Source organism: Bacidia gigantensis (genome assembly GCF_019456465.1).
Source record: "Bacidia gigantensis strain McMullin 20006 chromosome Unknown contig_134, whole genome shotgun sequence".
In the NCBI taxonomy this organism is placed as follows: Eukaryota; Fungi; Ascomycota; class Lecanoromycetes; order Lecanorales; family Ramalinaceae; genus Bacidia; species Bacidia gigantensis.
This window is the reverse complement of record NW_025408593.1, coordinates 1,558,647-1,584,300: the sequence shown is the minus strand read 5'-3', so window position 1 is coordinate 1,584,300 and position 25,654 is coordinate 1,558,647. Positions and strand designations below refer to the sequence as shown.

Here is a 25,654-nt window from a genome sequence, read left to right as displayed (position 1 = left end):
CTAGCAAGATGTGTACCCCTTCGCAAATTGACGTAATTTCACGAATGCCTTCGACTTGGAAAGGTTAGCAACATCCCTTGTTGTCTCACACGATGAGGAATAACAAAGTGTACAACAGAGTAGACTATTTCTCAACGATATGTACAATCTCTTTAGCGGTCTGCTCCCAGACTTCCTTTTCGCCCGAATTTGGCATACTATGTCCTCCACTCCACCTCACAACTGTCGTCTTTCCCTCTGAAAAGAGTCCCTGTACCAATTTAATCAAAAGTCTGATTGGATCCTCTCTTCCTTTAATCACAATAGCAGGAACATCAAACACTGCTCCCCCCGTCATGCTCCGATCAAGCCTTCGCTGACCCTCTTGATCGAAAGGCGACATTGGGGCCACAAGCACCATGAACTTCACTCCCAAGGAAACCTGCGCTTTCTTGGCCAGAAACATTGCAGTGAGAAGTGCGGCAGCGCCTTCAGATATTCCAAATACACCATCGAAGGGACCATCGTCCTCGAGTACAGATCTGATACGACCAGTCTCCCTCACGATGGATTCGGGATTATTCTCCTCCCAGAATCCATAGAAAGGCGGTGTATATATGTCACTCAAGCCTAGAATTATGACAATTGAAGAGGTGAGAAACAAGACTCTCGGGCTGTGGTAGCAGAAGATTCTAATGACTTACCGGGGAAGGGCGCTGCCTCGATCCTTCCCTCCAGATATTCAAAAAACACGTCATTATGACCCGCACGTTTTAGTGCTTGACGAAGTGGTGCTTTGTAAATCGAAAATCAGCAGCTTTCTGTTTTAAAGTGATTCCGAGGCCCAATCGTGGGCTGTCTATTCTCAGTGTGGTCGAAGGGAGAGACACTTCAACATACCACACTGTGCCCTCGATATCTAGTATTGTCATTAGTATCAGTCTCGTCTCAAAACCTGATGCCCCTTGTCACAAGGAAAAACATTTTTCATTTACCTGAGCGTTGGCACCCCATCCGTGCACACACAGTACACGCATTTCTTCAATGGCTTCACGCGAGATGTAACACCGGAGTATTCGGTTGTGCGAGAGTGTCTTGCCCTTTCCTACGCGACCTTCATCTCTAGGAGTTCATTGACAGAAAGTGCAAGAGAAAGGACGCAGTTCCAGGCGAGAAAAAGAGGATTTCGACAGGGGGCTAATGGAGAATGTGGGGAACACAACGGCCAACTTGCATTCGCTAAACGGTCGCTGCAGGATACTGCGCAAGAACGGATCTCAAGCGGGGGGTAACGTTCCGGATGCTCCTTTGGAAGAGATGCAGAGTGTTCGAAGCAGGGCGCGTTCTCCATCTCCATGCAGCTAACGAAGCGAAGGAAAGCTTGGGTCGGAATTCACAGCTTCCGACTGTAAGAATATCTGCCATCGTATCTATTGGACTGGAATCATTGGGGTCTCCACTCCGCGCACTTCCCAGAAATATCTCTTACTTCAACACAAGGCTTTGACAGCGGGGGTGCGTTCCCATGCCATTCATAGCTACGACGACAGCTACTCATTGCCCTAGCATTGAACACAAGTTGCAAGGGTTCATATCGGCTAGAACATAGTCTTCGAGGTCTTCAACATGACATTTGACACCTGTCAGGCGGTCATTGCGTGGGCCTAGAGTATAAGCGCAGACCGTTGCAACAGAAATCTAGGAGACAGGGATCTAGTATATAAGCGGTTTTGGAGAAGAGTAAAAGCCTGGACCCTCCGACTATCATTGCACCGACCTCGGCGAGCCTGAAGTCGTCTTTTGAATCCGTACTGAAGTGCCAAACTGACGATCAAGCAAAATGGACGAGGCTGGTAACCGTGGATATTCGAAGGAGCAATTGCAGGGTCTAGACCACGAAGCTATCCGCGATACTGTCATCAAGGCTTACGGGTTGACTGATAATAGAGACCGTGATGCTACTCTCTCAGTATCGTCAACTGCGAACAACTCCAGCTCATCAAGCCTTCAGAATGACAGCATGTCTGGAGCATCAGACAGACTTTCCAATGGCTACCAGGTAATCGATCTCCCCAAAGCAAGAACCAACGAGATGCCTCAGACTCGAGGCGTTGAAGGTGCAAAGGCAGTCCTTACGAACGCCGACGATAGCAAGATAATGCCCATCGCTATCGTAGGCATGAGCTGCCGCTTCCCTGGCGGCGCAAATAACATTAATGAAATGTGGCGTCAATGCGCGGAGGGCAAGAGCGCTTGGTCCGAGATTCCAAAAGAAAGGTTCAATGCAGATGCTTTCTATCATCCCAACCCTGAGAGAAGCAGCTCTGTAAGTTTCGAATGTATGCTTTATGTCTTGCTCCTAGCTCACATAGAGTAGATGAACGTCAAATCTGGGCACTTCTTACAGGAAGACCAGTATGGCTATTTCGACGCATCTTTCTTCAATATCAGCCCTAATGAGGCTAAGGTAGAGCAGAGTGAGATCCGTCCTCGAAATAATTTCTCTAACGAAGCAAGGCAATGGATCCAAGGGCCCGGATGCACCTCGAAACTGCGTATGAAGCCTTCGAAAACGGTAACACTTCTTGACTCAAGTCTGGAAAGGGGTCTGACCATTCTTAGCTGGGATCCCAATCGAAACGCTGGCAGGATCTGACACTTCTGTATTCGTTGGCTCTTTCAATGAAGACTACGGCGGACTCATTGACAAAGACCCAAGCCTCCTTCCTGCGTATCAAGCGACAGGTCTCGGGAGTTCTATGTTCTCGAACCGAATAAGTTATTGGTTTGACTTAAGAGGCCCAAGCATGAGTGTAGATACCGCATGCTCGGCATCCTCTACTGCTCTACATTTAGCTTGTCAGACTCTCCGAACAAAGACTTCAAAAATATCGGTCGTCTCAGGAGCGAATCTTATGCTCAGTCCGACTGTCATGTTTGGGTTGAGTACGCTCAAGTACGGCCTAGTCTCCCGCCTCCTATGCTTGCTAAAAGACTGCCAGTTTCCTGAGCCCAGATGGTAGAACTTACATGTTCGACAAACGTGCCAATGGCTATGCTCGTGGCGAAGGTATAGGAACTCTGATCCTCAAACCCCTGTCAGATGCTCTCGAGTCTAATGATCCGATACATGCCGTGATCCGCAACACGATGATGAACCAAGATGGGAAGACACCGGGAATCACAATGCCCAGTATGAGCGCTCAGCAAGCACTGATAGAGCAGACTTACCGCCAAGCCGGGCTTGACGTATCTGGAACGGACTTTTTCGAAGCTCACGGCACCGGCACACAAGCTGGCGATCGTACGGAAGCAGAGGCGCTTGCCAACGCGTTGCAGACATCCAACAGAGATCCCGAGCGGCCAATTTTCGTAGGATCCGTCAAGTCCTTGATGGGTCATTGTGAGGGAGCCAGTGGTGTAGCAGGACTGATTCATTCCGTCCTGGCTTTGAAAGGCAAGTGCATACTGCCAAATTGCAACTTCAGTATACCTAGCGATCAGATTAATTTTCAAGACTGGAGAATCGCTGTTAGTCCACGTTGGGTGTTTTGACAAAGACAGCAATCTGACATTTTCAGGTCCCAACAAAGGTCAACTATTGGCATCGTGATGGGCCACGACGAGCTTCTATCAACAGCTTTGGGTACGGCGGCGCTAATGTCCATGCTATAGTTGAGGAAGCTCCCAGGCAACGCCAATTGCTCAATGGACATGGATCTTCTCCGTCCAGAGATCTCAAAAGGAGGATTTTACTACTAAGCGCGAACGATGAAGCGAGTCTGCAAAAGCTAATTGAGCAAGTGGCAGAATATACTCACGACACTCACGACCTAGCGTTCTTTGACAACCTGATATACACGATTGGACAACGTAGGTCGTTGCTGAGATACCGATTTGCTTGTCAAGGCAGTACCATGAAAGACCTTGCCTCCAGGCTCAAACCTGCTGCGACCAAGGCATCGCGGATAACCAGGGAACCTCGAATTTGTTTTGTGTTTACAGGTCAAGGATCGCAGTGGGCCAGAATGGGCTATGAATTACTTGACGCGTACTCAGTGTATCGAAATACCTTGCGTGCAGCGGCTGACGCACTGGCCCAATTTGGGGCTACTTGGTCGCTACAAGGTAATTGGAATGAATCCAACCGTGGAAGTACGAGACTCACAAGCGAATAGACGAGCTTCTACGGGAAGCACAAACCTCAAGAATCGACGAAGCCTCCATGAGTCAGCCACTGTGCACAGCATTGCAGATCGCACTAGTCGAACTCTTGAAGTCATGGAACGTGACACCCATGTCCGTAGTAGGTCACTCCAGTGGAGAGATTGCGGCTGCATACACTGCTGGAATGCTCTCATTAGAAGCTGCCATGCAGGTAGCTTACTACCGTGGTGTTTCGGCCTTGAAGCTCGAAGCTGAACAAGAATTGCCTGGTGCAATGATGGCCGTAGGCATGTCAGCCGAGGAACTTCAGCCCCGACTATCGGTTTTGAAGGCAGGTACAGCTACTGTAGCATGCATCAACAGCCCTCAGAGCGTGACGATCTCTGGCGACACAGCCGCAATTGACGAACTTCAACTTGGTCTGAACGAGGCGAACATGTTCAATCGAAAATTGCGCGTGAAGGTAGCATACCATTCACATCACATGCACCGGATTTCAGAGAAATATCGCGGATGCATCTCCGATATCACAGCCAATTCTGCGAGTCCTGAAGTCAAGTTCAACTCTACGGTGTTCCCAGGAATCCCACTCACAACGAATGCAGAGTACTGGGTTCAGAACTTGCTCAGCCCGGTTCGCTTCAGTGATGCGGTCCAGAAAATATGCTCTTCCTCGTCCAATGAGACCACTAGAGTAGACACCTTCGTCGAGATCGGCCCTCACTCTGCGCTAGCCGGGCCACTGAAGCAAATTTGTAGTATACTTGCGCCAAATCTGCGACCCCACTACCTGCCTTCTCTAGAGAGGAACAAGCCTGCCGATGAGTGTTTGCTAAACCTAGCCTGCAAGCTTTTCACGAATGGTGTCCGTATCGATGCCCGAGAAGTAAACTTTCCAACCCACAAACAAGATCTTGAGGTCTTGACAGATCTACCGCCATATCCGTGGAATCATTCGATGCGGTACTGGCAGGATGGAAGGCTTGCTCGCAACTTTTTGAAAAGACTTGGTCCACAACACGATTTGCTCGGTACAATGTCTGATGACAGTAGTGACCTCGATATGAGATGGCTGAACCGCCTCCGCGTGACGGATCTGCCTTGGTTGAAACATCATACTCTGGAGTCAGAGCCTATATTCCCAGGTGCTGGGTATCTTTCCATGGCAATTGAAGCTGCGCGGCAGAAGGCTACTTTGGTAGATTCGGAGATCAAAGGGTATTCTTTGCGGGACGTGCACTTTTCTGTGGCTCTGATGGTGCCTGATACTTCGGACGGGATTGAAATTACTCTGATACTTGAACCGGCGCGTGACAGCTCTACATCAGCGTCCAATACCTGGAATACCTTCCGTATTCTCTCCTATTCTGCCGACAGAAAAGCCATCGAACACTGCAGTGGTCTCATCAGCACCTCACGGGAGGCAAAAATCGGTATGTCTTCGACTCAGATCGACTCGCTCAGGGCAGATTCAAGTAAGCAAGACACGCACTTCTACGAAACATTGCTTTCAAGAACCCAAAATACTGGCGTAAAGCTCGAGGAAACATTCTTGCTGCTATCACAATGCTCAGTGATCAATGACGAAACCGTATGCGACCTTAAAATCCCAGATACACGGTCATTTATGCCGCACAAGTATGAGAGCCCACAGATAGTCAAGCCTCAAGTACTGGATGCAGCGCTACAAGTTGCCATTCTAGCAGTCGTAAACATGGTCGAAGCCTTTGAAGACTCGCTCATGCCCACGTTTGTTGAAGAGCTTTTCGTATCTAAGGATGCGGCATCTGAAGCAGGGCACGTCTTCCGCGCTGGAGGTAAAACGCACGTTGAAGATCCTCGGCACTTCTTTGGAGACGCTATCGTTGCCAACTCGACGGTTGACTCCTTAGAACCTGTCATGACTATCAAGGGAGCGAAGTTCGTCCTAACCTCAGCACTCAAAGGGTCGAATCAGACAAAGAACAAAGGCGAAAACAAGCTCTGTTGGAATACCGTCTGGAAACCTGATGTGACATCTATTGATCAAAGTGTCGTTGAGGATCTTTGGGGCGAACATGTGAAGACGGCCGAAGAGATTAAGGGTGGTGCTCTCATCGAAAAAGCGGCTTACTTTTGCATCAGGCGGGCTGTCGAGACATTGACTGACGTTGAGCAACAAAATCTCCTCTCGCATCATCAGCACTACCTCAAATGGGCAAAAGGGAGTCTGGAAACAGGTGATGCTGGGAATCTGAAATATCAGGACCCCGACTGGATGAATGCAGATGAGCAGTCGATTGCTTCGACCTTAGAGCAGGCTAGTCGATCGGCTGCTCCTGCACAGATGGTCACTCAAGTTGGGCGCCGACTTCCGGATATTCTGCGTCAAGAAATCGATCCACTTTCTGTGATGATGGAAGACGGACTTCTTGACCGTTACTATGCCGAATTGCCAAGTCAGGACCGAGCCTACGAATATGCGGCTAAGTATGTTGATCTCGCCGCCCACAAATGGCCAGAGATAAGGATTCTCGAAATAGGAGCAGGGACAGGCAGTGCGACGTCTTTCTTACTAAAGACCCTTGGTAGTGAAGAAGACGACTTGATACGTTGTTCCTCCTACATGTTCACTGATATATCTGCCGGTTTCTTTGAGAAAGCCAGAGAGAAATTTATGTACTGGGACGATATCCTAGATTTCAAGACCTTGAACATTGAAAATGAAGTTGAGGGACAGGGCTTCGAGCCGGAAAGCTATGATCTCGTTGTAGCCGCGAACGTTTTGCACGCAACAGCATCCATGGAGAAGACGATGACGAATGTCAATCGATTACTGAGGCCAGGCGGCAAACTTGTTCTGGTCGAGCTCACGAATGTGGGAGAGATATCTGTAGGAATGGTCTTCGGCTTGCTACCTGGATGGTGGCTAGGTAAGTGTCTCATGTCAGTCGCATAACAAAACCTGTTGACTGACGGGGGCACAGGTGTTGAAGAGGGGAGAGTAGATGGTCCCCTTATGACTGAGAAACGATGGGATGTGCTTCTCCGTAGATCCGGCTTCAGCGGCCTCGACATAGCTGCGCGAGATAGCGCGGAGGATAAACATTCAATCTCGATGATGGTCTCGACGAAACTTAGCAAGGACGTTCCCCAACCACAAAGTGACGTGACAGTGGTTCATGTCTCCCAGTCAGGAGTAGAACTAGCACGCTGCCTAGCAGAAGCACTGCATACCGAGTCCTCAGGGCTGACATGTTCCATTGCAAGCCTCGAAGAAATCTCTCCCTCTAACACTTTATACGTGATACTAGATGACCGAGAGCATCCAATTCTGACATGTCTGAGTGAAGAACACCTGCTGTCTCTTCAAGAGGTATTTTCAAATGGAAAAGGCCTTCTATGGGTGACTTTTGGTGGCCTCATGGGTGCTAATTTTCCGGAAGCTGGATCTGTCTTAGGATTTCTCAGGACTTTGAGAGCGGAATATGGGAGCCTGAAATGCGTCTCACTTGACTGCGAGTCCATGCAAACTCAAGCATTCAATGCTGATGTGGCAACAACAATATTATCAGTCTTTGAGAACGGCTTTCGAGGATCCCCTCTCGCGGCTGAGATGTCTGATCTCGAATTCGTGACGAGGGACGGAAGGCTCTTGATACCACGACTGCTTGAGGACAAGGCAGCAAACCGAGCCGTCGATGGCAAGTCAAATACTCTGAAGCCCGAAATGAAGCCTTTGTGGCAGCCAGGCAATCCTCTTCGACTTCAAATGCGTCATCAAGGTCTTCTAGACACGTTTCAGTTTGTTTCTGACCCACAAGCTGAAAATGACATACATCCCCATCACCTCGAGATAGAAGTGAGATCGACCGCACTCAATTTCCATGATCTTCTGATAGCTACAGATCAGCTCCCTGACCCACTGGGCCTTGGCGTGGAGTGTTCAGGCTTCATCACCAAGATGGGAACTGCGGTGACTGGCTTCAATGTTGGGCAGCGCGTTTGTGCAGTAGGCGCTGGTACTTTTGGTACTCATGCCAGGACATCACAAAACCTGGCATGTGCGATACCCGAAGAGATGAGCTTTGAGGTTGCGGCCTCCATACCTTCAGTATTCAGCACCTCCTATTACAGCATTTTCCACGCTGCTCGACTCCAAGCTGGCGAAACAATCCTCATACATTCAGCGGCTGGTGGTATTGGTCAAGCATGCATCAAGCTCGCTTCATTGATTGGTGCTACAATATATGTGACGGTGGGAACTCCTGAAAAGATTGCTTTTCTCGAGAAAACGTTTGGCATACCTCGCAGTCACATTCTGAACTCTAGAGATTTGAGCTTTCGACCAAAGATCATGGAGCTGACCGAGGGCAAAGGTGTAGATGTCATCGTCAACTCCCTAGCCGGAGATGCACTTCGGGAGAGCTGGAGATGCATTGCAATGTTTGGACGCTTCATTGAGTTGGGCAAGAAAGACTCCATTGACAAAGCTAACCTCGGAATGGCACCTTTTGAGAAAAGTGCGAGCTTCATTGCGGTCGGGTTCGATTTATTTGGACTCCACAAGGACAGAATTCCCGGGGAGGCTTTGCGGAACGTCATTGATCTTTTCGCCCAGAAGAAATTGTCTCCGATTGAGCCGATCACAGTGTATGAGATGCCAGAGGTTGAAAAAGCGTTTCGTTTCATGCAGTCTGGGACTCATATAGGGAAAATCGTCATCAATGTTATAAAAGACTGCATTGTCCCTGTAAGTCCAACATGACGCTCCTGACTCTTACGCTAACGTCTTGTCAGGTTGTTCCGAAGCCCTTGCCTAGCATTCATCTTCGGTCAGATACTTCATATCTGATCGTAGGAGGTCTGAGTGGTATTGGCGCTGCCTTCGCCAAATGGATGGTATCAGCATGGGGTGCCAAAAACCTGATATTACTATCTCGGTCTGGCCAAACAGCTAAAGGCGCGTCTAAACTTGTCCAAGGTTTAGAGCAGGCGGGAGCAGCGGTCAGAGTCCAAGCCTGCGACGTGACAAATCGACAACAGCTTGAAGATGCACTGAAGGATTGCTCAGGGTCGTTTCCACCGATTCGAGGTGTTATTCAAGGTGCTATGGTACTTCAGGTACGTGGAAGAATCTTCCTGTCCCTTCGTTCTGATAGATAATCGTTCTGATCGCTGACCGGATGTCGTCTGAGTAGGATTCAGTCTTTGCCAATATGTCCCTTCCCAAGTTCAATGGAGCCTTAGGTCCGAAAGTCGCTGGGACTAGAAATCTTCATGAATACTTCATCGAACAATCAATGGATCTCGATTTCTTCGTCATGCTATCGTCTCTCGCCGGCATCTACGGGAATTTGTCACAATCCAATTACGCCGCAGGCAACACATATCAGGATGCGCTGGCATACCACAGAGTGGCAAAGGGCCTCCCGGCTCTATCAATCGACGTCGGATTCGTAGATGATGCAGGATGGACTATTGAGAACATAGACCTTGTTGCGACGGGTAAAGGTGTTGGATGGGCGAAGCATATAACTACGGAACATCTGCTTCGCCTGATTGAGCACAACATCATCAATTCTCTGGAAACTGGCCCAAAGCGATTCGTAGTTGATCCTCAAGTGTCCGTTGGAATCGAAGCAACTCGATCGTGGGACGCGAGATTCTCGCATATCGCAGCGGGTCAAGCACAATCAAGGACCAACCAGTCCGCAACCGGCGACCAAACATCATTGGCTGAAAGAATCGCGACGATTGGACCTAACAAGGATTTGTTGCAGGAAGTAATTCTTGACGCGTTCAGCCATAAGTTGTCCAGATTGCTGGACCTTCCGTTCGATGACATCCACCACGACGACTCCTTGTCAGGTCACGGGGTTGACAGTCTCGTTGCAGTCGAGATTCGGAATTGGTTGAGCAGGGAGGCTAGCGCTACTATACCTATGTCAGACGTGATGAATGGTCAGAAGACGATTATGCAAATCGTGCAGGAGATTGTGAAGGAAAAAGTGAAAGGCGAATGAGAGTGAGCGTAGCATCTAATTGATCTTGAGTACCACGGAAATGCTAGATGTAGCCTTCAACAATGCTACGAGCAGAACGCATGATATGAAGACTCTGTTACATTTGTATCGTAGCTTCTGCGTCTGAAAGCAACAGGTAGCGGCAGTAATATACTACTGTAATGAGTCAATTACCCCCAGAACCGCCCCTTGTCGTTGTCCAAGGTTCCATTGTCCTCGGAGGTACCATTACTTTCGGGATGCCCTCAGAATCGTTGTGATGAAATGTGTCTTTGCTAAAAATCCTCCATTACAGACTTGGCGTGCGCGTGATTCAGGATAAAAAGACGACCAAGTTTGACTGCAATCACATCTTTATATAGAGGTGGATTGTCCCAGGAGTACGGAGATCGGTAGCGGTCGTCCCGCATATCGGGTGGTTATCTACGCTAGCCCGTTTGAGCCGCCAAGAAAAGCTTCGCTAGCGCCGCACACAAGAGCGCGCCCACGATCACTATCAACGTTCGCCAACCATCACAATAACTACGGCCACACAACTTCGGCGGAATCTGCTCCCCATCCCCTCAAGATGTCTTCGACAAAGCCTAGTGGCAAGACTGAGCCTAAGACAAAGAAATTCGGCAAAGGCCAGCGGACAATCCCTCACCACACCCAGAAGGCCCGGAAGTTCTACCCGGCTGAAATCGAAGCAAAGCCGAAGAAAGTGTGTATTCCCATTCAATACAATGATACCCAGAGCTGGCATCGTGACAATCGTTCGCGAGAAGCTTTGCCACCTCTCTTCCTTCCACTGCCTTTCACAATCGTCCTTTCCGATGATGCTAATTATGGGGGCATCGCTGATTGAGTCCCTCCATAGGTCCGCAAGTCAATCCGTGAAGCCAAACTCCGCCCCTCCCTCGTACCTGGTGCTGTCCTCATACTTCTCGCCGGTCGCTTTCGCGGCAAAAAGGTCATATTTCTCAAACATCTCTCGCAAGGCGTGCTACTCGTTACGGGTCCTTTCAGAGTGAATGGCGTTCCGCTACGGCGAGTGAACCACAAATATGTAATTGTTACAAAGAACAAAGTCGAATTGAAGGGGATCGACGATAAGGTGCTGGAGAAGGTGGGGCAGGAGGGGTATTTCACAAAGGACAAGGCACAGAAAAAGAGCGGGGAAGATAAGTTCTTTAGTCAAGGGGAGAAGCCTGAGGTGAGCTAGGAATTTCAGCCATGCCGGTAGACTTTCTATGGGCTTACAAGACTGACTCGTCTCTGCGTACAGAAGAAAGAGGTATCATCGACGAGAGCAAGCGATCAGAAATCGGTCGATAAGGCGATATTACAAACGCTTGGGAAAGAGTCGTTGCTGAAAGACTACTTGGCGACGACTTTCAGCTTAAGGAGCGGGGATCGGCCACATGAGATGGTGTTCTAGACAGGCGTTAGGTAGAATGAGGATAACTGGGTGAGCTTAGGAGCTGTGTGCAGGCGGCTGAGATCATGGATTGAAGCATTTGTACTAAACTTAAGTAAACGACACGAAATATTCTCGAGCGAGTCCTCGATCATCATCAAATATCACTACCAACATCCAACCGGGCTGGCTTCGTACAACACCTGTTCCAGCGTCCAAAGGGTATCTTGACGACCTCATGACGCCTAGAACCTGCATGAGAAAAGTGAAATCATGACAACATGACATCCAGCATCACATATCCAATGTCTCAATCCTCGTCACTACTGCGCTTCTTCCGCCTACCATTCACTTTCTTGGCATTGGCAGCTTTTTTCTTTTTCGGCTTTTCGTCCTCATCTTGGTGCTGATCAGCTTCTGTATCTTCACTCCTGGCCTTCTGCTTCCCATTTCTTCCACGAGCTGGCCTGCTTCTCGAGTGCGACTCACTTGTCTGCTCCTCAGTGGGCTCACTATCATCCTCTTCCTCCTGTTTGTCATGTTTAGGCGCATGCTTACGCGCTTTCTTTTTCACGGACTTTGCCTTGCCCTTTGCTTTCTTGGCGACTTGCTTCTCTTCTGCTTCATCGACAACATCCTCCACAAGATCATCACTTAGGCTCGTACCCATGATCAAGTCCGCTAATCCGAAACAGCCGAAGTTTCCATCTCCGTCTCCCATAAGATGACGCTCTTGCCTTCGAGCAATACCTCCCAGGATGAAAGCAGTTGGTAGAACGTTATATCCAGAATACGCGAATGTCTCTTCAAGGGAGACAATGATCATGTACATATGATATGTCAACAGGTGCATCCGGAGAAGGACAGCAGGTAAATACATGGGGAGGAATACATGAAGCAGATACGCGGCTGGATGATCATAATGCGCGACGAAGCTGAAAGGAGCGACCACTGAATGCTGCCACCCTTCGTGCCATGTCTTCAGACGCGACTTCTGCCCATGCAATACAAAGCGAAGAACTGCATACGTCAGAACCTCTCTCAGCAGGAGTCCCAATGCAAGCTGCAAAGCGATGGTCCAGGGCATAGGCAGGTTTGTAGATATCTTGATCGCGCTTCTTATGCCCAACACTTTTGTAAACAATACATCCACCCCTGTCTGCAGGAACACGCCAAGGGTGACATTGAAGACGCTGACGAGCGTGACCTTCCACCACCTGCCCTGTGGCCCACCCTGCGCCTCTCCTGTGGCCAAAGCATCTTCGCCGTGCTCTTTCAGGCTCTGCGCGAAATCAGGAGCCAAGCTATCAAGAGCCAGAAACAGGGTGCTTGGCACCAAGTAGAACAAGACGCGTATGCCCGCGGTCCCTATCAGCTCGACCTGCAACGGCGGGTTAGACTTGATCAGGATGGCCCATGTCATATAAAAGAATAAGAAGTTCAGGGTGGTGCCATATGAGGAGAAGGCGGGTATGATGAGGAAGGAGAGGGCCGGCAACGAGACGAGCGATTCGATTGGATGGTAGAAGACATTGACCGGGTAGGTGACAGTGCTCCAAGCCTTCTCGAACAGAGTCGGCTCGCGGGTGAGGTAGGGGATGTAGTCCATGATGGCGGTATCAATTCGAGGAGATCAAAGACATTTGAGGCTGCAACAGGTCTGGCCTGACTGGATGGAGACGCGAAATTGCGGAGGTTATGGCGGATGAGAAGCTGGGGATAAGCATCAGAAGCATATCGAGTTCTGCCGTCCTGGTGGAGGATCGTCGGCCTCTGTGGCCTACTGGTGGCCATCCATCCCTGCACCAACTACGCCCTATCTGCCTCCCCCTGTCATTAACCCCCAACTGTCTCATGCCCAATTTTTCCTTTTCCATGTTGAAAGCTCTTTCGGAATAAACAATAATCTCCTCATCCTTTATATTTCGCAGTCTCACCCCAAACTGTTGAACTGAGGCAGAATGGTCTCCAATGGCCATCTGGCGCTTGAACCAGAAAGCAATATGATTCACTCGCATGGAGATGGGCCCCAAGCCGGCGAGCTGTGGGCCGCCCTTGCATAAGGTCCATCCACCGAATGCACCTGACAGACTGACCCCAACGCGCCCACTGCGCTTTGGCTCCACCCACAGACCAAGCACTATGGCCGACGGCGCCATTAACGCCAATCATGCCAATCTTCATGTCAATGGCAATGGCCCGCTCATCCCAGAGCGGACTTCGTTGACTCCTGCCAAAATCCATTTGAATAGTCCTAAGGACAAGGAGAGGAAACGCAAGTCCCTCCCCGCTTCACCAAACCACAACCACGATTTCAGACGCAGATCATCCAACCGCGTGACAGTCAAACCAGCCTCTCCCGAAGTCATCTCCTCCCTCATTGAGACTCTCTCCGTCATCTCAGCGCCGGCAGAACAACACTTCGATAGCTTGCCAAACATCACCGAGTCGCATTCCACTCCAGTCTCCCCTAGCGCATGGGATACTCACTTCCCAAGATCGGGGAGCAGCTTCCGCGCGCCACCCTCTCCTCTAGCCAATGGGTTCAGCATTGACACTGAAAGCGTAGCCGAGTCGACGTCGCCTTCCATCACTCATCTCCATCCTGCTCATGCGATAGAAACCCCCTCCCGACGATCCTCCAAACATGCGACCGAAATATCAATAAAGCAGAAGTCTCGGGGAGCGGCCTATGAAGAGTCTCTGGACGATGCGTACAGCATCGGCACACTGAGCATCGAGCGCGGAGTCACGCCAGCTCCCTCATTGAAATTACCAGACAAGAAGAAAAGCTTGAGAAGTCTACGGAGCGCGAGGAGTATTCGGAGTCTAGCAATGAGAAACTCGACAGACTCGCTACCCAAAGGCGATGTACCAGTCTTCGTCGCAAAGAAAGAGCCGGAGAAGAAACGAGAGCGTTTGTTTCTGACTGGCTCTGGCTCCTCGTCACCTACACCAGAGGGCTTGAGTGTGAAGAAGAGAGATTCGCGCATCGATGCGCCTGTGGATGCGTTTGATCTTCTACATTCAACAGATGAGGCTGGTACATTGCCATCTGTCCTGGCCAATAAGAGACTCTACTGGGACTCGGAAGATGCTGCCTCCTCAGCAGGGCCTAGCCAGAGCAAAAGAAGCTCCTATAACTTTGCCCATCAGGGTCAAATACCGACTAGAAGTTCTTCCAAGCGTCAGAGCCTGAGTTATGCCAGCCGCCATAGAAGATCAAAAACGACTCAATCAGATCGTAGTGTTGGACAGGACGACGAGACAGAGGCAGGCGATGACAGCTTCGTCACACCTCCTCAGACTCCGACCGTGGCTATCGCTGAGCTTGATGAGGCTAGTGTCAATCGGCGTATAGAAGAATTGAGGGAGCAAAAGGCGCAAAGAGATCGACTTGAAGCTGAGGCAGCAGCTGCATCCCTAGACATACCTGAGGAGAAAAGTCGGAGCCGCTCTCATTCTCCGTTACCAAGAGAGCCTACACCTGACCAAACAACAGCCGGGAAGACGGAGCTCAAGCTTCCAAACGGTCACGTCGAGAATACTCCTACAATAGCAGAGAACGAAGAGACTGCTCCATCTCCTTCTGTTCGAGTCGTTCCGTTACGGACAGACAAGAACACAGAGACCAAGATCACTCCGAAAATACATCCAAGTCCCCTACAGGATAATCAACGCTCTTTCAGTGCACCTCAAAGAGCGAACTCGAAGTTGTTCAGACGGCAACCTCGTCCAGGAACCCCGACATCTACAGAGAAGCATCGCAGGCGATTATCACTCCAGATCGGCGGTCCAAAAGACACTTCTAATAACAACTCGCCACGACCAGATAGCGCTGATTCGATTGATATTGCCATTGACGAGTATCTCTCCTCGCCTAGACTTTCGCAGCAAGTCGCAAATCCGGTAACCGGACGCGTCATCTCTTTTTCCGAAGTAGGAGATCCGAATGGCTCTGTGATATTTTGCTGCGTTGGCATGGGCCTGACGAGATACGTATCGGCATTCTACGATGACATAGCCAAAGCCTTGAAATTACGATTAATAACTCCTGACCGGCCTGGAGTCGGCGGCAGTGAACCCTACGCTGACGAAAATAATACTCCTCTGAACTGGCCTGATGATGTACGAACCATATGCGAACATCGAGGCATAACCAAATTTTCTATCCTTGCGCACTCCGCGGGCGCCATCTATGCATTGGCAACGGCTCTCCGCATGCCTCAGCACATCCGATGCCGCGTACATCTCTTGGCTCCTTGGATCCCACCCTCTCAAATGTCTGCCATTGGCACCGCACAGGAACCGCTCCCATCAACCGCCATTCCCTACTCCCAACGCTTCCTCCGTTCTCTCCCCGAAGCCTGGTTCCGTGCCGCAAACTCCAACTTCTTCTCTGTCACCAGCAACAAATTAACGACCAGTCTCCCACGCTCCTCCGCGCGCAAGAAGCGCAACGCAAACAAAACCACGAGTTCCGACAATGCAGCGAACGGCACTCCGACGCCCAAGCCAAAAGAAGACCACTCCAACGAGAAATCGCCGCTATCTCCCCTTCCCCCTCCCTTCTCCGACAAAGACAAAGAAAACCGTCCTCCCACCCCCTCACCACCTTCCCTCCCCCGCTCGTCCCACGCCCGTAGCTCAAGCCGCGCCTCATCTCCCCTCAAACCCACCACGACGACCACCTCGCTCCTTCACCCCTCCAATACCACCAACAGCGCCCCATCAAACCCCACCGACCCGACGCGATCCGCAGACTACGAAACCCGCCTCGCAACCCGAATCTGGGATCTCTCACAAGCACACTCGAACCCTCACCTCGACCTACTCACCTGCCTCGAGCGCCGCCACCCCATCGGCTTCCGCTACGTCGACATCACCCGCCCCATCGTCATCCACCACGGGAGCAAAGACACGCGCGTGCCCGTGGAGAATGTGAAGTGGTTGGGCGGGATGATGAATATGCGGAAGGGTGTGAATACCGGGGTGGGGGGAAAAGGTGGAGGAGGGGCAGGGGGAGGGGGAGGGGGCGGCAGGATGTATGGAGGGGGAAAATGCGAAGTTAGGATCTTGGAGGGGGAAGGGCATGGGTTGATGGCTAATGCGGCGGTGATGGCGGATGTGCTTGGAGAGGTGGCGGGGGAGTGGAGGGATTGGGAGGCGTTGACTGGGGGTGGGAGGAGGTAGGGAAAAGGGGAAGGAAGAGAGAGATTTTTTGTTTATGATACCCCCCTTTCGCTTTTGGTTTACCGCATGTTTTGCACGCACGCACGCACGCACGCACGGCTGGGAGGGTATGAGTGGATATCGATCTTGCATTGCTTGCCTGGGGGTGCATGCGTTTGGAGTTTGGTTGGGTTGGGTTGGGTAGAGGAAGACTTTTGGTCTGATCTAGGGCAGTGGGTGGATGGGCTGTCTATTGATCTGCTATTGGAGCCATATACCAATAATCTGTACTCCTGGTGTGGAAAGTGGGCTGGTATAGGCATGGGTGTAGGTGTGGATACTATAGACTGGCGTAATCATAATTTAATGAATAATTACCTCCTTGTTACCCCATCCCCTCCCCTCCCCTCCTATCCTATCCTATCCTATCCCTTACTCTCATTCTCTCGCCCACACACCTATATTTCAGCAGTGAAAGCTACGCAGTGCCCGCAATCCCCGGCAGAAGCAAATTCGAGGGCAGTTGCAAAGCAATTTGATTGGTATATAGGGCAGAGGTAAGGGAAAGGCACTACTCTAGTTGCGCTACCTATCCCTCCTCCTCATCCCCGCCAAGCATATCCCCATATTCCTCCACGCTGGCGAAAGTAGGCAAGTCTTTGAGCCATTTGCGTCTTTTCCTGCCTTTGCCCTTACTCTCGCCCGCATCTGAAGGCATAGCAGAAGGTAGGTCAGGCAATTCATCCTTACTATCGAAGAGCGCGCCCTCAGAGTTGTCATCGAGATCCATGGCATCTGCACTACCCTGCCCGTCGACGTTCTCCTCTGCGTCGCTGTCATGGAATTCGACCCCTGCATCGCCAATAGAGCCTTCGGAATCGTCATAATCCTCTAACTCACTGATCTCGTCGTCGTCCTCGCCATCAACATCATCGTCGCCACCGATCTCCGGCCTGCTTCCGACAAGAGCTTTCCATATCTCCTCCTCCCCACCACTGTCATCCTCCGCACTACCCTCGCTATCAGCGCGATCCCTCCTACGTTTGGTTTCCTCCTTTCTTGCTTTCTTGTTCTTCGCCCTCTCTTTCTTCGCCTGCACGGTAGAGAAGTAGCGATGAAAAAAGACTTCATCCTCCCTAACCCCTCCCTCCTCGCTTTTCCAGAACTTTTCGTCCGTAAAATTCTGCCCCACTCCTTTCACCGCCCCCACCTTAGAAGAAGTAACGAGAATACTGCCTTTAGCACCGCCAGCTGATGGCTGCATTACCGATTGGCCTTTCAGAGGCGTCTGTTTAGTGGCGGCTTTTGGATTTTTGTACACGAAACGATCCAGAAAATGGATGAGGGTATTGGCGCCTAAGTCCGGTTTCGGCGGCATGGGGATACTGGGGGTCAGCAGGCGAGTGGAGAAAAGGGAGACGGAGGGGTGAAAGTGGTGAAGGAGGGGGTGTAATTCCCAGCAGGTGGAGGCGGAGGCAGAGGCATGGACAGGGTCGCGTTTGCGGCCGTCATAGGAGGGGCGTTGGTGTGCTGCGGGGGTTAACAGAGCGTCTTTGCTGGGTGGTTGGGTGGTAGAGAGGGGGTCTGGCACGTCGCGGAATACTTCTTCGTCGTCATCGAGGTTTTCTTCGGGCTGCGAGACGAAATTCGAGAGGCTGGGGAAGACGGTCTCGAGTTCGCGGAGGAGGTAGATTGCGCCGCAGGTAAAGGAAGGTTGGTGCATGGAGATTACTTGGAGGAGACGCTTTGCGAAGGCCTTGATGCGTTTGACATCTAGGTCGGAGCGCAGAGAGCGGTAGAGGAGATTGAGGTACATAGCTTGTTTCGAGGATGTGAGGAGACGAGGGTCGAGAAGGGATTCGTAAAGGGTTCGGTAGAATCGGTCGCTGAAGCTTTGGGTGGCGCCTTGGAGTTGTTGGATTAGTAGAAGAGCTTGGATGCTTGTGTTGAAGTTGGAGGAATGGGTGATTCGGAAGAGAGTGTCGACATGTTTCTCGAATGAATCATTATTCGTATTGGTGTAGGGAATGGCGCGGTTGACTCCAGTGAGGACAGCAGAGAGCATTTTCTCGCGCAATTCTTCTGCAGCAGCCGTGGACTTGCTATTTTGGGCTTGTTTCTTGAGGGCATTTTTGCCTGGTGCTCCTCCACCTCCTTGCACTTCTCCTTTGCTATTGATCTTGACGCTACTGGCTACTTTGACCTCTTTGGCCTTGGAGACAGGCTCCAGAGGATCATTCAAAAGCTTCATGAACAGAGCAAAGTAGATGTCGATGAGCTTCTTGGCAACATTCTCCTCCTTATTACTTAATACAGTCTGATTGAGGGTGATAACTGCATAGTATCGAGCATGAAGACTCTGACCAGGACGAAATAGCAGGTCTGACTCGATTGCAGCGATAATGATCGGCTTCATAAAGGGGTGTGTTGTCTGAAGCTGCAAGATGTTGAAAGAAGCCTTCGAAGCGACTTTCTTGTCGGAATCACCTAGCTTGTTCACCAGTAAACGTAGCAGATTTGCTTCCTGTTCCGGCTTCTCTTTGAGAAGAGAGTACACGCAGTCGACTGACTTACTACGTGCGAAGACTACCTCATCATTGCACCAACTTTCGAGAATCTGAAGCATTTGGAAAAACATAGATTTCAACCAGTCTTCGAAGGCCCATAATAGGAGATGTGCTTCAGTCAGTGGTCGCGGCAGTTGCTTCTTATCTGTCCATTGAACTTCATGAGAAGCTAAAACAGCGTGCAAGCAGGGGTTGGCTCCAAAAGCATGCAGTTTTCGATCGGAAGGTAGTAGATTTCCTAGTCCAAAAAGATCCTTCAGGGCAACAAGGACATCTACAGCTTGAGCTCGGCTTCGTTTTCGTGCGAGTCCAAGCAGATTCTCGAGAGCTTTCATGTTATGCACGGGTGACTCTTGCACTGATAGTGTCAGCGCGCTGATCTTGTCTGAAAGCGTCCCTGTTGCCATAATGGTCGTGTAGAATTGATGCGAAGATGATGCTGAGCGCTGTGAATCTGCAAACATTTGGTTTTCTTTTTCAAGTAAAGATTTTGCGTGAGTATGTAGCCGTTCTACTGTGTCTTTGTGCACTGAGCTCCGACTTTCCGATTGCTGTTCTATTGGAGCCAGCCCTGCCGCATGCCATTCAGATAAGGGTTGCAATATCTATTGATGCAGTCAGTGACACGGTTTTGGTCACGCATCTCATGTGTAGGGGCCTTACTAGCTTAGCATGGTCGTTGCTGGGAGACTTAATTGTCGTCTTGGATTGCTTTGTGATGGGCTGAGTGGGAGTATGAGCACCATTGATCTGCCTCTGACCATCTTCTTCAACATTCTCTTCGTCGTAGTCGTCAGTCTCTACTGTTTCCTCTGAGGCTTCTCGCTTTGCTTTCTCGAGACCAAGGCTGCTCATGAACTTCTTGAGATCATTTGCAAGTTTCCCGTCTGCTTCTCCTGAAGTTGTAAGTTCATGCTCTGACTCTGACTCGACATTCGCAACAAGCTTATAGTCGTCCTCCGAGCCGCCAAGTTCTTCAACCAAAGCTCGAAGGTCTGGCTTTACAGCAGCTTGATCATGCACTCTTTTGTCCCCTTTATGTTCTTTTGCTCTTTGCTTGTTTGCAGCCAACGAATCCTGCGACTCCTTCTCTTCCCCGTTCCGCAATCTTTTCTTCCCTTGGGGCTTCTTTGCATGTTCTCCAATTTTCTGTGTCTCTCGAGTTTGCTTATCACCTCCATACTTGGCTATCGAGCCCCCGCGTTCGGTTGATCGATTTTGATTCTTTAGCTTGGGCTTTTTCTCGTGCAAAGGTTGCGCACCTTTCGCGCCCTTTGTAGCTTTTTTACTGAAGCCATCTTGGATTTTCTGGGTCAATTGGAGTAGAGCATTTGAATCGAACTGAGGTTCTTGCGATTTAGCAACGCCATTCCCATCACTAACTTTGCCCTTAGAAGGCATCTCGTTGATTATGTGACTATGCCCCCAATATTTAGATTCTTGATGAAAATCATGCCAAGCCGAGGGTCGGCCAGTCTGAGCGCGATCGCCCTTAGGGGCAGCTGTAGGGATTCCCTCCCCCGGGACGCGCCTTGTAAGCCGGCCTGCCCCTATCTCCAGGCATGTGGGGTTTGTGCGGCCAGACTAGCCGGCTTTGCTTTTTCCCGACTACGGCAAGCAGTACAGCCTAAGCCGCACAAATCCTCAGTCGAGCACCCGAGGGTTGGTGTGTTTGAAGGTTGCCGCGCCAAATCCAATTTTAGGGGGCGTTTTGGGGGGGTTGCCCGGGAAAGCTGCCTACAGGCGGGCTGTATAAGGCCGCCTTACCCCCAATTAGCGCCTATAATTTGGCGCGGCAACCTTCAAACACACCAACCCTCGACCGACAACTTCTGTTTGGCTTATTCGATATAGGTGCTTACTCAATGTATAAGATTGTAAAAATGCTCATGCCTCCTTGTTCACAAATCAACGAGAATGGCTGGCTCAAAGACGTCAAGTCCTGGCCCTTTCACGTTATTTGGCAAGCGGTACAGTATGAAACCATACCCTCATTGTAGTGATTTTTTCAGCACATGCGTCTGTGATATCTTCAATATGTCGAGAGAGTCATTGGTCCTCCCATCCCCTTGCATAAATTCCCGTCCTGACTAGTCCCTTGCTTGCGACCATTCTTATATCATCTTTACATCCTTTTCAATTATTGACTTTACAATGACGTCTTTCGCTGCTATCTAGACAATCGTATTGCTCTCGGTTGCGTATGCGTCAACGGACATTCTGTCGTATTGGACACAACTTGGGAGCCGTTCTACGCCAAAGTATTTACCAAATAAAAATATCGGCAAAGAGAAGCGGCTTCTTTCCAGAACAAAGCTGACTGTGGCTTCAAAGGACATAATATAGCTGCTTCGATGGTTTTAGGTCGCTATCCAAACTCCTACGCCCCTCATCCGTTTGCAGGCGTTGAGGATTTGAATGATGAATGGAAAGAATGTAATTTCGGGCATGATTAATTAGGTTGAGAGCACGTATGGAGAGCCATCTCGGGATTTATACTTAATAAATCGATGGCTTCAAGTCATTTGACAATAGTTACCTAAGAATATCAATAGAATAATATCTTTTCGCTGTAATAAGGCCCTTTTTAGGGGTACTTATAGTTGTGTAACTGTCGGAGTCTTGAGTATTGAAATTTAATAGATCTATCTCTATTTCCAGGTGACCAAGGATCATCATGTCATAAACCAGACCTCCCTTCGTGTTGCACGTAAAACCTTCTAAACACACCGCCTCTCCGTCAAGCAGGAGCAGTCCCCGTAATTTTCTTCCAATACTTACTCGGCAAGAAAGGCATCTTCACAACCTCCGCCTGCCTCTCCTTCCCTCTAACCTTCACTCTCAACTTCGTGCCCGACTTATGACTCCCCGTCTTCACATATGCCATAGCAATGTTCTTCCCCAAACTCGGACTCGGGCACCCACTCGTCACACTCCCGACCACCTCTCCCCCCTCACCTAGCACATCCGCCCCTTCCCTCGCCGGAGCCCCCTCAACAACCAAGCCCACCCTCCTCTTCTCCACCCCACCTCCCTCCTTCACAGGCCGTAACTGCCTAGAAATAGTTTCATGCCCATGAAACCCCCCCGTCCCTCTCCGTTCCTTCGCAACAACCCACCCCAAGCCCCCTTCAACAGGCGTAACATCCTCACTCAAATCATGCCCATATAGACACATCCCCGCCTCCAATCTCAAACTATCCCTTGCCCCCAACCCGGCCAATCGCACCCTCTCCTCCCCACCAACCTCAAGCACCAACTCCGTGAACGCCCTCGTCAATCCCGGCGGCACCGAAATCTCAAACCCATCCTCCCCCGTATACCCCGCCCTACTGACCAAAATCTCCCCCTCCCCCTTACCTCCCAAAGCCCCCCAACATCAATGCCCAAACACTGCCCAAAATACAGTTCCTCCAATCCCGCCGCCTCCCCCTCCCTCCCCAACTTCTGCAACACATCCCCCAAAACAGTCTTACTCCCCGGCCCCTGGAGCGCCACCAATCCCCACCCATCCCTAATCACCCACTTCACCTCCCCCACGCCTTTCGCACCCATAACCTTCCCGCCTCCCCCAATCCCCGCGCCCTCGCCCCTCCACACAGCCAACTGCTCCTTCAAATACGTCAGATCTTTATCCCTACACCCCGCATTCGTGACCACATAAAAAAGCTCTGGCCCGAGGCGCGTCACCACACAATCATCCACAATACCGCCCGTATACTCTAACAAGAGACAACTCAGCGTACTCGTGTTCTGCGCCAACCCCGTCAATGCAGAAGGCGTCACACGTTCCAAAAACCCCGCCGCACCAACGCCGGAGAAATGGTGCTGCACCATATGTCCCACGTCGAATAAACTGCATTTTCCCTCTGATCTGGTCCATTTATGGGATTCGCTGACACTGAGATCGCTGTATTGCACGGGCATGCTGTACCCGCCGAAGGGAACCATTTTACCGCCCTTTTGGACGTGCAAGGCGTGGAGGTCTGTGTGCCGTAGCTGGCCGGAGGGGAGGGAGGCGTCGTCGGCGTTTGGGGAGGGTGTCGGTGGTGTGGGAGCTGTGCTGTTGTAGCGCCGAAGAGCGGGGGCTGGAGAGGGGGAGGGGTGAGTAGGATGAAGTGGGGTACGAGGGGTGGTGATGGTGGGGAGAGTATAAGGCCGAGCTGAGCATGTTGAGCGTATGAAGGGAGAAGGTGTCGTGAGATGGGAGAGGAGGAGACGTGTAGGTCGGGAGAGCGTGGAGGGGTGGAGTTTTGTGGATTTCATTTTGTTGTTGTGCTTGTTGACGGGAGGCGGGGAATTGTGTGTTGGGGTGAGGATGGTGGGTGGATCGATGCTAGCCTGTGACCATGGCAAGTATTACGAGACCAACATGGGTTCTGGAGGTGGAGAAATGAAGGGGAGAATTATGGGCAATGGGTTTGTCGGGGGCAATGCTTGGTGTTTCGATGCGGAGAAAGTGGATGGTTTTCCGCGAGGACCAGAGTCGTCATAGCGCAGGCGTGCCATTGACCAATCATAACGCGTGCAAATTCCAAGGTTATATTTATGTATTTACAGGTGTATGTAGCCACTTCCAACCCACTCGTCAGATCCAAGCATTCACTCTCGTCTCGTCGTTTATACACCGTTGCTCTTACAAGTAAAAACACCCTTCACGGTACCGGCAGCGTAGCTATCGATGATACTCTGCACCGTGCTCTGCGAGCGCATTAGCATAACCAAAACAAATCTCCCATAGCAGTTGAACTTACATATGTGCCCGCACTCAACATATAGATACCAATCCCAATGATGAACACATTCGTCACAGCCCCCGCGATACCCCTGAACCCTCTACGTGTCATGAACCCAGGACCGTAGTCAGCAGATCGCATCCTGAAGTACGCAGTCCCCCAGAAAACGTAGCCGAACCAGCAGTCGAAGAGCGAGCTCATCAAGGCAAGCAGATCGTTGAAGAAAGGGATGACTTCTGCCACGATGAAGGCAAAAATCCAGGTCACAGCCAAGATACCTGCCCAGCTGGCCCAGCCAACGACCGTGTGGCTGCCCTTATGGCGCGTGCCCTCGAATATCCGGAAGAAGAGGAATCGCGCGGATACGGAAGCGTAGAGAACGCCCAAGAAGATCAAGGTGGGGATCATGAAGGAGAATGAGACCTTCTTGTAAAGTGCGTTGCCGAGGGAGCCAAAAGCGGGAGCGGTGTTGTATTGGGTTCCAGTATAGGCGTAGATAACTCCGCCTGAGACGCTGAACAGGATGATTTCTGCGATCGTGACTGCCCACAAGGCCTTGGGGAAGTCCTTGGGTTCTTTCATCTCGGCGATGAAACTGGGGAGCGTGATTTGGCCGATGAAAGTATACGAAATGTTCAGGAAAGCTAACATTCCCTGAACGAAGGGAGTTCCGCTCTTTGCGACGGTGAGCACGATTGGTTCTCCTGTCAACAGGCCCGTTTTGCCGCCACCTGGTGTGTTGTAACCTTCGGGGTGGTCCTCGATACCGGCAAAGATGGAGGCCAGGAGAACGGAGATGAAAGTGAAGAATGCTGAGGCAGTAGCGAGCTTGGAAAGGGTGTCGAACGTCCTCGGTAATGAGCAGAAGAATGCGATCACTGCAGTTATCGCTGAGTAACCCACTGTGCAGACCGCGCCGTTTGTCATGGTGTTTAAATACTCCGCACCGATCAAGACGTGAAGACCCTGACGAAGTCAGTGGAGGCCTCGAATACTGTTAGGGGCCACTTTACTTGAATGAAGGTGTTATTGAGTAGGAACATAACCGCAGTGAAGTACCAGACCCAGCGCCAATTCCAGTAGAGCATCTGGCCTACGTCACACACATCTCGAACCTCAGGATGTCGCATACAGAATTCCCTTGACGACTTGTGAGCATTAAATTCGCAACCTTGGTGGAATTCAACGAACCATAAGACTAAGGAGGTGTACAGCACGGTAGCTGCAACGGCGACGGTCACAATAATACCCGGAACTAGACCCAGTATGGAGTACGAGTATGGGAATGACATGATAGCCAAACAAATGTACTCGGAGAAGAGCAGGGCAGCAGTCTAATAAATCACTGTCAGACATCCTGATTCTTTCGTTTTGAAATGTTTTATGAGACAGGGCCGTGGGGATTTCATCGAAACTTTCTGTGCGATGGGGGGCTGTTAGAAAACATAGAAATGAGAGACCGATTACCTTCTGCCACGAGCACGTCCTATATTTGATCGAATTGGACGCCTCCAACTCAATCTGCTTATCCACATCGGTGTGGTCGTCGGAAGTAGTCTGCGCAGAAAGAGTGCCTCCAACCCTGCTCATCTTTCGGCCCTGGCTTCCTTGACGTCCATTCTCGGCATC

At 50.7% G+C, this 25,654-nt stretch overlaps 6 protein-coding genes across 6 annotated transcripts; 3 read left to right on the top strand and 3 right to left on the bottom strand.

Annotated features, from left to right (window-relative positions):
* Positions 1 to 1,819: 1,819 nt before the first annotated feature.
* On the top strand, positions 1,820 to 10,151 carry KY384_002233 (putative PKS/NRPS-like protein biosynthetic cluster; the record flags this gene model as incomplete). The annotated part of the gene is made up of 6 exons (XM_044810759.1): positions 1,820 to 2,305; positions 2,974 to 3,376; positions 4,158 to 7,058; positions 7,113 to 8,878; positions 8,926 to 9,249; positions 9,327 to 10,151. The coding sequence occupies 6 exons, from the start codon at positions 1,820 to 1,822 to the stop codon at positions 10,149 to 10,151; spliced, it is 6,705 nt and encodes a 2,234-aa protein (XP_044672733.1).
* A 568-nt stretch (positions 10,152 to 10,719) lies between these two features.
* On the top strand, positions 10,720 to 11,571 carry KY384_002232 (uncharacterized protein; the record flags this gene model as incomplete). The annotated part of the gene is made up of 3 exons (XM_044810758.1): positions 10,720 to 10,854; positions 11,011 to 11,346; positions 11,419 to 11,571. 3 exons carry the CDS (start codon positions 10,720 to 10,722, stop codon positions 11,569 to 11,571), a joined length of 624 nt encoding a protein of 207 aa, XP_044672732.1.
* A 289-nt stretch (positions 11,572 to 11,860) lies between these two features.
* KY384_002231 (uncharacterized protein) lies at positions 11,861 to 13,159 on the bottom strand (the record flags this gene model as incomplete). Its single annotated transcript, XM_044810757.1, has 1 exon — positions 11,861 to 13,159. One exon carries the CDS (start codon positions 13,157 to 13,159, stop codon positions 11,861 to 11,863), a length of 1,299 nt encoding a protein of 432 aa, XP_044672731.1.
* A 407-nt stretch (positions 13,160 to 13,566) lies between these two features.
* KY384_002230 (uncharacterized protein) lies at positions 13,567 to 16,743 on the top strand (the record flags this gene model as incomplete). Its single annotated transcript, XM_044810756.1, has 1 exon — positions 13,567 to 16,743. One exon carries the CDS (start codon positions 13,567 to 13,569, stop codon positions 16,741 to 16,743), a length of 3,177 nt encoding a protein of 1,058 aa, XP_044672730.1.
* A 568-nt stretch (positions 16,744 to 17,311) lies between these two features.
* Positions 17,312 to 20,690, bottom strand: KY384_002229 (uncharacterized protein; the record flags this gene model as incomplete). The annotated part of the gene is made up of 2 exons (XM_044810755.1): positions 17,312 to 19,894; positions 19,953 to 20,690. The coding sequence occupies 2 exons, from the start codon at positions 20,688 to 20,690 to the stop codon at positions 17,312 to 17,314; spliced, it is 3,321 nt and encodes a 1,106-aa protein (XP_044672729.1).
* Positions 20,691 to 22,029: 1,339 nt separating this feature from the next.
* KY384_002228 (uncharacterized protein) lies at positions 22,030 to 25,615 on the bottom strand (the record flags this gene model as incomplete). The annotated part of the gene is made up of 8 exons (XM_044810754.1): positions 22,030 to 22,437; positions 22,650 to 23,377; positions 23,930 to 23,990; positions 24,044 to 24,991; positions 25,039 to 25,165; positions 25,217 to 25,280; positions 25,329 to 25,359; positions 25,493 to 25,615. 8 exons carry the CDS (start codon positions 25,613 to 25,615, stop codon positions 22,030 to 22,032), a joined length of 2,490 nt encoding a protein of 829 aa, XP_044672728.1.
* Positions 25,616 to 25,654: the final 39 nt, after the last annotated feature.